Here is a 12503-nt window from a genome sequence, read left to right as displayed (position 1 = left end):
AGAGACAGCTCTTGGCTCCACAGCGGCGTCGGATGCACTTCTAAACCCACCCTCCCGGGCAAACCCCGGCTCCGCTGCCTCCATCTTCCCTCCTCCGCCCCGGTGCAGCGAGGCTGTCCCCGACGGCCCCGCACACCGCAGGGCTGGCTGCCGGCCTCTGCCCCCTGGCACAGGCACTGTCCCACTGTCCCTCCGCCCCTCCGCTCCCAGGTGCCCCCGCCCCAGTCCCGCGCTTCCGCCGTCCCGCTCTGAGCCCCGCTCCTCGGCGCTGCGGCCACAGTGCATTGACAGTCTCTACCTTCTCCCCGGCTTCCGCCATGGCGCAGCCAGGCAGCTGTCATGTGAGAGGCAGGAAGCCGGCGAGGCGGAGGCACTCTGGGAAATGTAGTTTCAGCGGGAATCAAGCGTTTCCTTCCCTCCCCCCCGCTTTATTTCCTTCCTCAGCCCAGCTGAGGTGTGGTGCCGATGCCGTACAAAACGGAGGGCACACCCCCGCTAACTTTCCTCTCCACCCTCCTTAGCTGCGAGACGCCTTTTTAAGTTGAAATCCATCGATTCTCTGAGGGAGACTAGCATGATCTCCCAGCTCCATGGTACACCCAGCTGTGATGAGACTGAAGGCAGCCAGTGCGGTGCTTGATGAGCTGGCGCTTGATGAGCGAGGGTTCAGGTGTAGCTGAAGCCAAGAGCCATTGACAGCCTGCCTGCTGCCACTGTTGTGTACAGCACTGCCAGTGCTCCCGGACCGGGCCCTTTAATTGTCATCCATCTCAGTAGCACCTGGTCGAGCACAGATCCGGTTGCCATTATATCCTCCGGTTTCCATTAGAGACTACGTGTAGCAGCTTTGGTCCTCTTTGTACTTTTTACTTAATCATGAGTATTGAAATGGCCCACACTAATGTCAGGAGAAGGATTTCAGAAGCCTAAATGTCTTCTACAATTCTAGAAGCTGCTGCATCTTGATTTTTAAAAGCATAAAATAAGACTTCAATGTCTTTGTTGTACAAGCGGCTTTCTTTATGTGTTAAAAACATAATCAAAGCTAAAAAGCAATAGGCAGAACTTTTTACAGTTTGGGTTTTGCCTTTGGAGCTATTTAAAATCTAAGGTGGAGCTACAGTGTTATGCGTCCTTGGGTTCGAAGCCATGAATTTAAAATTGTGCAGTGCAGTTTACCTTTGGCAATAAATGAGAAATCTTATAATACCACACTGCAAAACCTTAAGGCCATACAGTTAATTGCAAGAGACTATTACCTTGGCTATGAAAATAATGTATATCATTGCTATACCTTTAGAAACTAATTGCCAGAATTTTGGCTGAGAAGAGCTAGAACTGTTCTTTAAAGTCACACTGAAAGTGGTACACAGGGTTGAGAGAGAGTTATCAAAGTTACAGTTTCAGTGCAAGAACATATGAAAATAGCTATCCTGAATAAATTTAATTTGAAAATGATAAAAGAAACTATCTTTTTTATGGTTTGTTATGGACTGTCAAAGTGCCATGGCAAAGAAGGGTATAAAGGTCATCCAGGCAATATAAACCATAGGATATCTACAGATAAAGAGATGCTTGCTTGGCATTGTACAAAATATTGTTGAGACCACACCTGGATATAATTGTAAATTTGGAGTCACCTTTGTTACAAAAAAAAATGATTGAAACTGGAAGGGACCAAAGGACCACTTTTAGGGTCTGATGTGTTGGAGAAGACTGATAAAAAAGAAAGGCTTAGCAACTTCAGTCTAGCAATAAAAGAGATCTGAAGAGGAAGAACTATTAAAGTAAAAGGTATGAGATCAAATCAGTATCAGATATTTTCAGTACATTTAGGCTGGAAATGAGAAATAGATTCCCATGTGTCAGACATGCATGGTCCTCAGAAGAATCTTGCTGACAAGAAATTTAATTGATTTCAAGATGAAACTTAATAAACTTAAATAAGAGATTGTAAGAGGTGTTTGCTGACAGCTGTGTGGCTTATCCAGAATGCTGCCCACTATAGGCCCATTCAGTTCTTCTTGAATCTTAGTCCTGTTCAGATCAAGTGAAAGAATAGATTATTGCTGTCAATGGAGCCAGGATTTGTCCTTTAATATGTAATGCACAAGCTATATTTTCTGTTACTTGACACTGTGTGTATCTTGTAAAAGGAAATTTTGCCAGTGAGGTTTTGCCCTACTTTCAGGGGAAAAACCAAAACCCCTCAATAGGTTGACCAAAACCCCTCAAAACCCCTCCCCGCCACCCCCACTTTTTTTCTACATCAAAGGTATTTTGTGGCACTTTTTTAACTGGAAAGAACATTAGTAACTGACTTTGTAAGTGCCAAGAAAAACAGAATGTAAGGGAAAGGATGGCAGATCTTGTAAACTTTGCTATTATAACACCTAACGGTGTACATTTGCTCATTTTTCACAAACTGAGCCGTCAAGGAACAGCTGTTCTTGTTTTCATTGCACACAGAATAAGTAGTATAAACAATGTGATTTATACTCTTATGCTTATTTCTGCTTATTTCTGGCAGAATAGTACAATTATGCTGCTTATTTCTGGCAGAATAGTACAAAACTAATTCTTTTGTTGTTTAGACTTATGGTATGAATTCAATCTGCCATGATAATAGGTTTTTATTATGTCAGGAAAATTTAACATGTTTGCATCTGATTCTGCCACCCCTTCCACATCTGCCCTCTGTTGCAGACATCTTTTATGAAAAATCCTTTCCTTAGGATTTTTCCTCCTGAGAAGCTGAGAGGTCTCAGGAACACCATGTAAACAATGGTTATCTGCTGCTGTGGAATGCAACAGGTGGGGCTGGGATTGGTCTCATGTTGGTTGTTTCTAATTAATGGCCAATCACAGCCCAGCTGGCTTGGACAGAGAGTCTGAGCCACAAACCTTTGTTATCATTCTTTGCTATTCTATTCTTAGCTAGGCTTCTGATGAAATCTTTTCTTCTATTCTTTTAGTATAGTTTTAATATAATATATATCATAAAATAATAAATCGAGCCTTCTGAAACATGGAGTCAGATCCTCGTCTCTTCCCTCATCCAAGAACCCCTGTGAACACCATCACAGCCCTCCAGAAGAGCTGAAAGTCATCTACAAGCAATGCCATCAATACGTTTTAAAATCTTTCAGCCCCTCCCACAAAGTATTCAGCATCCTTCAGATTTGGGCCTGAGAACAGTCAACCTTTGGAGATAAAAAGCTTAAGCATAGTTCAGCATAAGTGGGAAAAATAGCACTGCCTAAGGGAAGTAAATGTTCTATCTATCCTAACCTTAAAACCTACTTGCACTCTGTCTGCCAGCATAGAACTGAAGTCTGGGTTAAATTAGTTGTACTAGAGGTAGAGATTTGCGATGTCTGGTGAGATTATAAATGCTTTGAGGAAGAGCATTTTGGCTCAGATTCATCTTGTGATAGGTGGCTGTACTTTATCGCTTAGTTTTAACTTGGTTCACCAAAAATAGCACTCTTCATAAGTATCTAAATAAATATTTTAGTCATACCATAATGCCTTTAATGTTCTTAGTGCCTATTTTAATGCACAGCTTCCAGTGGATGGGAATTCTGCAGGACATTTCTAACAGGATGATGACATACCAGCCAGTTTGAATTTTAAAAATTTAAGTCTGTCAGGAGTTTCTGATTTATTTTTTTGCCACAGAAATCAGAATTAGCATTGAAACTTGGACCTTGACCAACATTCAGAGTTCAAATAGTATTAAATTTTTTCTGTCTTGCTTTACCACGCTTTTTCTCTGTGAAAGTGAGAGTCTACTGTGAAACATAACAAGTAGCAAGTATCCTTTGGTGTATTACTTATTTCAGTCTCCAAGAGCTCTCATTTGCATTCAAGTAAAACTAATTCATCCAACAAAATGTTCAGCTGGATTATCTCTCACCCCTCTCATCCCCACTTCTTCAGTTAAAAGAAAAAAAGGTGGTGTTGACTGTAAGTGAACAGTGTTTAAAAACACTATGCCGTATAAAACATAGATAATGTCGTCAATACAATGGAAGTTCAAAGATTTTCCTCTTTCTGTTGTTTTGTTTGTAGAAATAAACTTGCAAGGCTTTTCTTTTTTTTATCCTTGCACTGAAATAATTATTTCTGTAAGACACTTTCAATTTGTACCATAGCTTACATAATTATAATCTTGAATATGTTCAGGAACTTTGTACTTTAATACCAATCCTGTTTGACTTGCTAGCATCATATTGTTGTGCAGTTACTTACTTTTTTCTTCTTAATCCGTATCTAAAATTTATTTACAACATTTATTCCTGAAATAAATATCATAACAATGACTATTCAAAAAAATCAGTTATAAATTTAAAACATAGTAGTAACATGTAGTTAACATGTAACTCATGGTAACATGATAGTAACTGCCATGATAGTAACTGCCTTCATAGTAACTGCCTTCTTCAACTGACGCTAAAGATAACTCCAGTGTAATTTACAATATCATCAAGAAGGCAAGGTAAGAAATGGAAGTATGCATAACCACTATGTTCCACCACTGCAGTGTGTTAAAATTAATTTTAAATTATCAGCTATTTTTATTAAAATGAGAGTGGTAACAAAATCAGAAAGATTATTACAAATTCTTTAAAATAGTTGAACTTTATTCCCTGACATTTAAAGATTTTCTCGAATTACAGTAAATTGTTTTCAAATCCTTCAGTCTTTTCTTTCTTCCTCTGACCCTCCCTCCCCATCTGTCTTTCTTTTGCTCACTTTCCTTGTCTTTGCTCTCAGGCAGTCTTTATTGAAAGATACCTACTTGTGCTGTGTAGAACACACAAAGAAGATGAAAAAATGTGAAGCACAGTAAACAACATAAAGCCATTTATTAAAGATAAACAAGGGCTATTATAAAGGGATAGGTAGGTAGTAAGGGATCCTACTAAAAAACTTATAGTTGAATATAAAAAGGATCTTGTAGAGAAGGATCAAGTCTGAAATTGAAAATTTATTGTGCTGTGAGAAAATGTCATAGATCTGTAGATTATGAAGCCAGATGGGAATAGTGCTGTTGTTTAATCTGAGCTCCTCCCTAACATTGGCCATGAGATTTACCTGAATTAATTCTTCTTTGTACCATTTTTTAAAACAGAAAACATACCTTGACATAACATTTCCAACTACATAAAAGTCCCTGCAATCCTGGTAAGTCGTTTCAAGAGCAGTTATGCTCACGGCTAGAAAAATCAAGAATACAAAAGAAATAAAGCAGTGGTGCATCTATCTTGGTCTTCCACACTGGTGATAGGATGCAGTCTGGGGAGAGCATATACTTCTGAACTTCACTCCCTTGTCTTATCCTAGCATCTACTGGCATGGAATTAGAGGTGTTAGAAGACACATCCCTGACTGCTCCTTTTCATATCTGTTAACAAACCTGCTGCTGATGAATTTATCTCTTTTTGACTTGCTAACACTATGTACCTCCAAAATCTTTTGTGACAAGGAAACCCAAAAGCTGTCTGCCTTCCGCTTAAAGAAGTTATTTTTTTCTCTGTTTTAAGCTGCTCTGCTATGGTTCTCTACCAGTTTTGATAAGCATGCTTTCAGTCTAATAATGCAGGACTTGGAACATACTGTGTTTTTCTTATCCCTATGGCAAATTTAAATTTTTCTTACCTCAGCTTTGAACCTCCATTATGTCCACCATGGAATCATCTGTCACCAAGTTCTGAAAGTTCTGTATTCAAAGATTTCTGTTCCCTATGTAACTACTTCTAGTCTAACATGAAATAGTGTCTTAGTATTTGTTAAGTTAAATAGAAAGGTTCGTTGATTGTTTCACAAAAGATGTTTTACATCCTACAAATAGTTTTTTGTGACTGTTGTTTGCTATACCATAAATTTGTTACCATCTCTGTTAATTTGTGCTTGGTGGGACGTGGCCCTATTAGTTTAAACTAGTGAAACATTCTCACCCCTTTTTTATTTATGTTATTATTGTGAACAACTCTACCATTTTCAGCTGGCATTCCACTTAAAAATTTCTTTCTCCTTCCTGATAATTAAAATACTCCTTGTCTTTAATTCTTCTCACACTGAGCTCTTTTTTTTTCCTTTTTTTTTTTCTTTTTTTTGGTGCTCCCTCTATTTTTTCTTATGATTCATTTAAGTTACTGCCACTGTTTTTTTTTTTTTCTCTTTGAAACAAAATATAAAGATGAAAGTCCATAGGTATATATAAACCTAAAATGGATGGTTGCATGTTTTCCTGAAGGATATTTTATGTTTTGTTGTCTTGTTGTAGAGTCCTTATTATTCTTTTAGGAGTTCCCACTTCCCATTTTTATGCTCCTCCCAGCTGGTATTCGTTAGTTTCACCCTTTTAAAGTGGCATTAGCATTTTTTTCAGTTAGAGTCACATTCCATTGTCAAACATAAATGTAATTTGAGTAATTAGCATTCTCATCAAAGAAAGCACTCAGATTGGATCTAGTTTAAAACTGACACATAATAATTAGAGCTGTCCTAGAATATTGTTTGGTCAAGAGTTTGAAGAGCAATCTTAAATTTAATCTCCATGTTCATATTAAGATGTGTTGGGTTTTAGCAATTTTATTTCCTTCTGTGTATTGAGAACTGCTGTCTATAAGTGAGACCAGTTCTTAAAAGAAAAGAGATATTGGGTAGGACCCCAAATCTTGACCCTGGGATTTTATAGTTTTATCAACATTTCTGCAATTTGAAATTGAAAATCCAGTATCCTAGTTTCTAGAACTTCAGTCTAGGTTTAGGTAATTATACATTATCTGTCTTATGATGGGACATTAATAGAACTGTTTGTCGTGGTCGTTAAGATCAACTGCCATGGAGTCCTTGTGAATTATCAAAACATTTCCATCAATATTCTTGTTACAGGTTGCACCAGCAAGAGAATCTCCATTCCCAAGGTAGTTGCTTCAGACTGTCTTGAGGCATTACCTTCTTCTGAATTTACAGTTTTAAGTACCTGAAATGATGTGAAGATAGTTGTTCTGTCTGTCAGGTGTGTGTTTTGCACTATGCAGAGATTTTTCTTGTCCAGGGAGGAGACACAAAGAAGCATGTAAAGGCACAAAGCCTTCTGGGGTAGCAGCAGAGACCTGTGTCTGATAATGTATTAGCATATTTGAGCAAATTCATATGTCAGGTTATTGAATTATGTTATCCAAAGGCTGTGGATTTAAAAAATGCTGCACAATCCACCAACTTCTGACATGGAAACAAAACTAATGAATTTTAACAGTCCTGCTAAAGTCCCCTCTGGTCTTCTGTGGAAGACCAGAAGTTTTAAAAGATTATTTCATTAAAAAAAATAGGCCACATAGCTTTTAAGTGCTCCTCTACAGTATTCCTACACCATAGGAATACTATGTGGTTATAGTATAAAAATGTTAATAAGATAATCACTCTCAACAATGCGTGTGAGTAAGTACAGCTGTCACATGGCAATAATAGGATATCCTTCCAGAAAGCCATTGTGTTTGAATTTGAAATAAGTTTTTTTTCTATTCTTCTAATACTTCAGCTCTCAAGGAAGTATTTTGTGGGTAATAACACTTTTCTGTGGTGTTGGGTTGGGTATCGAAGGGCTCTCTACCCATCACACACTAAGTGTGCATTGCAGCAGCAGAATGCCATTCCTCACCTTTCCACTCTATTTAAGTAGATTTTTATAGCATAGTGATAAGAAGTATCCTCAGTTTCATCTTTGTCTGGATTGCTGTCAGTAGTGATAGTGACAGGTCACCAGCAACAGCGTTCTCCTCAGTGTTCACTGACAAGCTAGGAAATGCCCATAGCGCTTGAAAACTGTTATCTGTTTTGTTCATGGAGCATCCATGAGGACCAATTCCCATTTTTCAAGTGAAAAATCTGAAATAACTTAAGCAATTTTAAAAGAAAATATCTGTTGTGGGAGTTGGCTAACCTGAGACAACCATTGACTTAAAGCCATGGGAGAAACCTTTTTAGTTCAAGTAAGAAGAATGGGATTATAGGAATTGTTATGTTAATAAGGTTACTCAATATATGGTTGTGTTTCTAGTTCCCGTTCTTGGTTGGTTGTTACTATATTGCATATAAGGTAATGTTCTTGGCTCTTGTTCATGATTGGTCCCCTGCCCTCAAATAGTTTCCCATCTATCGTGTGAGATTCCGTGGCACTGTGCATGCTCCCCACCTTCTGCATGATTTTAAAAATGTTGAAAACGGAAAAAAAGTGCCATGACTCCAGCTCCAACACCACCTCTGAACCTGAGGCTGTTTCCAAACCATCTAACCCTGGGAGTGGGATGCAAAATCAGAGCCTGTCACAGACACAGGAGCCCCTGCAGACTACAACTCCTGCCATTTCGGTGTCCTCCTTCTTCTCACCCCTCGGACTGCCCTGGAGTAGGATGTGCAGTAGAAAACACTGCCGCGTGTGGATGAAGCTTCAGTAATTCCAGTTACTCTGCTACCCTGTTTCCCCCTCCACCTCCTTCACTCGGGGCTCAAGATAGTGGTGGCCATGCCATCTTGGACCCCTCCCACTCCATCCTACCTGTTCCTGCACTTTTTCCTTGTCCCTCCTTCTCTGCTGTACCAACTAACTGCCATTTTAACATCGACCGCCTTTGTGTAACACCGTCCACTAACTGCCATCTTGCCACGCCACCTAATCAAGTTGTCAGTCCTCTCCTCGACTCCACCCCTTCCTATCCAGACCACACCCCTTCCACCTCGGGCCACACCCCTTCTGGGGCAACCGCAACCACATCCACCATGGTGGTGCCCATGTAGTCTGCGCCAATGCCCGTACCAGAGGCCAAGCACCACTACTTCAATAATAAAAATGTTGTGTTCATGTTTGGTTATTCTTCCTCCTCTGAAGAAAATCTCAGCCCTTCTGGATCTGGTGACACTGAGGATCCATGGGAAAGGATTGAGAAGACTGCGGTAAAGGAGGGGGATTAGGATATAGTCTCCAAATTTATTATTGCTCTGGTATGCTATTAAAGGAGGGCAAATGTGAACCCAATATAGGAGCCATTGGCCTATGGGGAGGTGAAAGAACTGTGTGAGGTTGCTAGAGAGTATGGGAAGGGATCACCTTACTTCAACACCTTAATTCGGGCTACTTTCACCACAGATGACATAATGCCCCATGATATGTGGTACATAATGACCATGCTGTTATCCCCTACCAAATACACCTTTTGGGAAGGAAAGTAGACTATGCTAGCGACCAAGCATGGGCAAATTTAACATTAGATCACCTCACAGGAGAAGGGGCACACACCCAACCCAATGACCAAGCTGTGTGCCTCCCTAGACATGTCCTAAATTATATCAAGGATGTGGCTAGAAAGGCCCTTATGCAGGTGCTCAATAACAGTACCCCTAACCTGGACTTTGTGGACGTTAGACAAAGGCCTAATGAACCCTACATGAAATTTATTGATAGACTCAAAGTTGCAGTTGAAAGACAAATTTTGCTAGAAAGGTACTCAGAAAGCTACTCAGAAAGCTAGCTGTCTCCAATGCCAACCCAGAGTGCAAAAGGGTTCCACCTTCTTTACCACCTGAGCCAGACCTACTTTGACACAAATGATACAGGTTTGCAATTGCCTCAGACCAAAACAATCACTTTTCAGGCACATGTGGTAGGACAAGGAATTGCAGAAGCTTTAGCCATAATGCAAGTCATCCCTCAAAGGCAACAGCAACAGAACCCAAAGCTTTGGTTTTGATGCAGCAAAAAGGGATATTTCATAAAAGACTACCCCCAGCGAGGAGCGAAACTCACTCCTAGGACCTGTAGACACAAAAGAAATTATCAAAGCACTAACCAATTCTGCACAAAACAGGGAAGTTGTAGCAGGCCGCCACCAGGAAACTTCCAGTGGAGTGCAGGATGGCCCTGCACGAGGACACAAATAACTCAGCCATCAATGCCTGCCATTAGAGAAGGACAAGTAGCCCAAAGCTTCAGTGCACCATTTTAGGTCCAGTAGCCTTGCCTATAGGTGCTATACTGGGTTTGGAAAGCGCCAAGCCAGTAATGTTGACAGATTACTCAGCAGACTGCATCTCCACTGGACAGCTTGAGCCTAAAGATCAGCCACAGGAACTGTTAATGTGGGGAACTACAAGTCAAAGACTGAGATATTTTTTTTGTTTTACCATTGGTACTATCAGTAATATCACAACAGGAGATTGCAGTATTAGCTGTGTATCCTAATCCACCTTATTTTATTCCCCAAGGACTACTAATTGCACAAGCAATCTTACTCCCTAAACAAAACATCGACAGCACACCAAAATCCCTAGTAATGAGGACTCAAGTAATAGGCTGTGGCGGACCTCAATTAACTTGCACTTTAGAATTTAACAACAAGAAAATTATATTAACAAGGCTAGTAAACACCAGTGCGGACATGACAGTCATCTCACGATCCAAGTGGTCCCTGGAGTGGACTCTCATGAAGCTGCACTCCAGCAATTCCACTAGACCATGCTACCACAAAGTATGAAGAATTCTCCAATCATCTCCCAGTGTTTTGTCACCAAGGTGTTAGATCCATTCCTCAAGAAACACCCACAGACCATCATCTACCATTATATAAATGACATCCTCATTACTACAAAAACCAGTTCAGCCCTAGAGATTGCACCAAGAGCTACCACCACAGCTGTCCAATGGGCAGGGCTCACCATCGCTGAGGAAAAAATACAGCAAATGCCACCTTAGAATTACTTGAGATTTCAAATTCTTTCCCAGATTATGCTACCACAACCACTACAACTGAATGAAAATCCACAGACACTCCATGACTTACAAAAACTACTTGGAACCATCAATTGAGATCCCTGCTTATGATTACTAATGAAGATTTGGCTCCATTGTTTGTCCTACTGAAAGGAGATCCAGCACTGAATTCACCCAGACATCTAACTGATGAGGCAAAAAATGACTTAGGCAAAGCGTCTCAAGCCATTCAAACTCAGCAAGCACATCAAATGAATCCTAATTTACCATTTTTGTTAGCTATTCTGGGGAAAGAACCTCCACTTCATGCTCAATTTTTCAGTGAGATTCTAAATCACCTGTTCCTTTGTTAATTTTAGAATGGGTTTTCCTACCCCATCAGCCAGGGAAAACTATAATGACAAAACCAAAAATGATGTCTCAGCTTGTCATAAGAGCTAGGTCATGCTTAAATTCCCTTTCAGGAAAAAGTTTTTCCATTATATTTTTACCAATAACTACTCTATATTTGGAATAGTTATGACAGCAATCAGAACATTTACAAATCACACTCGAAAATTTCACCAGAGAAATTTCAACTCACTATCCTAAACACAAATTTTTGCATTCCTCATTTAACTTCATTCCCGAACCGCTAAAAAATTATATACCTCTTAATGCGATTACCTCTTCACAGAGGGACCTAGACAGTCTCATAAATCAGTTATAGTATGACAAGATCTGGTAACATATAATTAGGAGTCAGATATTGAGACCGTGGAGGGGTCACCACAAATAGTTGAACTCACAGTTGTTGTCAGAGCCTTGTCTAAATTCGTAGATCCTTTTAATTTAATTACTGATTCTTCTTATATTTCAGAAATCGTCAAAAGAGCTAAAAATTTATTTCTGAACTTAGTTAGTAATGATATTCTTTACTTAAAAATTTAATTCTCATTCTTTCCAAGAGACAGCATCCTTATTTTGTCATGCACATGCATTCACACACCTCATTACCAAGATTCCCAGCAGGAAGAAACAGACAAGCTGACACCTTTACAATGACTATACTAACCACACTTCCAAACATCTTTAAACAGGCACAACTCAGTCACTCATTCTTCCATCAAAATGCTCCTACACTAACACCCATGTTTAACATCACCAAAGATCAAGCCAAAGCAATTATCACCATATGCCCCAATTGTCAAAAGTATTGCCTACCATCTGTCAGGGCAGGAGTAAATCCTCAAGAGCTACACAGTCTCCAAATTTAGCAAAGTGATGTTACACACTACACATATTTTGGCCATTTTAAATATTTACATGTTTCAACTGACACCTTCCCAGGAGCAATTTTTACCTCTGTTCATGTTGGAGAAACAGCCAAAGATACCATCAAACACTTTTTATGGGCCTTTTCCACTTTAGGAATCCCAGAAGAAATTAAAACGCATAACAGACCTGCCTATGTTTCTCAGAAAACACAAAATTTTTTAAGCTGTAGAGAATCAAACACACTACAGGCATTCCACACTCCCCCACAGGCCAATTAATTACCAAAAAAGCCCATAAGTCTCTCAAGTGCCTACTGAACAACAGAAAGAGGAAAGAGAGACATTATCCACTATAGAGAAGCTTACTAAAGGTATATATATGTTTAACTTTCTAAACAACTCTTTTATAAAACCAAATGCACCAATTATCAGACATTTTTCCAACACAATACAAGTGCAATTAAAAGAAA

At 39.6% G+C, this 12503-nt stretch overlaps 1 protein-coding gene across 1 annotated transcript in view; it reads right to left on the bottom strand.

The window, feature by feature from the left end:
* The window catches only part of VPS41 (VPS41 subunit of HOPS complex), a 115061-nt gene extending 114639 nt beyond the window's left edge, over positions 1-422 (bottom strand). Inside the window, exon 1 of the mRNA XM_054644522.2 lies at positions 299-422. Coding sequence (XP_054500497.1) covers positions 299-319 — 21 coding nt within the window. The 5' untranslated portion in view covers positions 320-422. The remainder of the gene's footprint in view (positions 1-298) is intronic.
* Positions 423-12503: the final 12081 nt, after the last annotated feature.

Source organism: Agelaius phoeniceus, chromosome 1 (genome assembly GCF_051311805.1).
Source record: "Agelaius phoeniceus isolate bAgePho1 chromosome 1, bAgePho1.hap1, whole genome shotgun sequence".
NCBI classification, from domain to species: domain Eukaryota; kingdom Metazoa; phylum Chordata; class Aves; order Passeriformes; family Icteridae; genus Agelaius; species Agelaius phoeniceus.
Note: the sequence above shows the minus strand (reverse complement) of the source record. Positions and strands in the feature narration are given on the sequence as shown.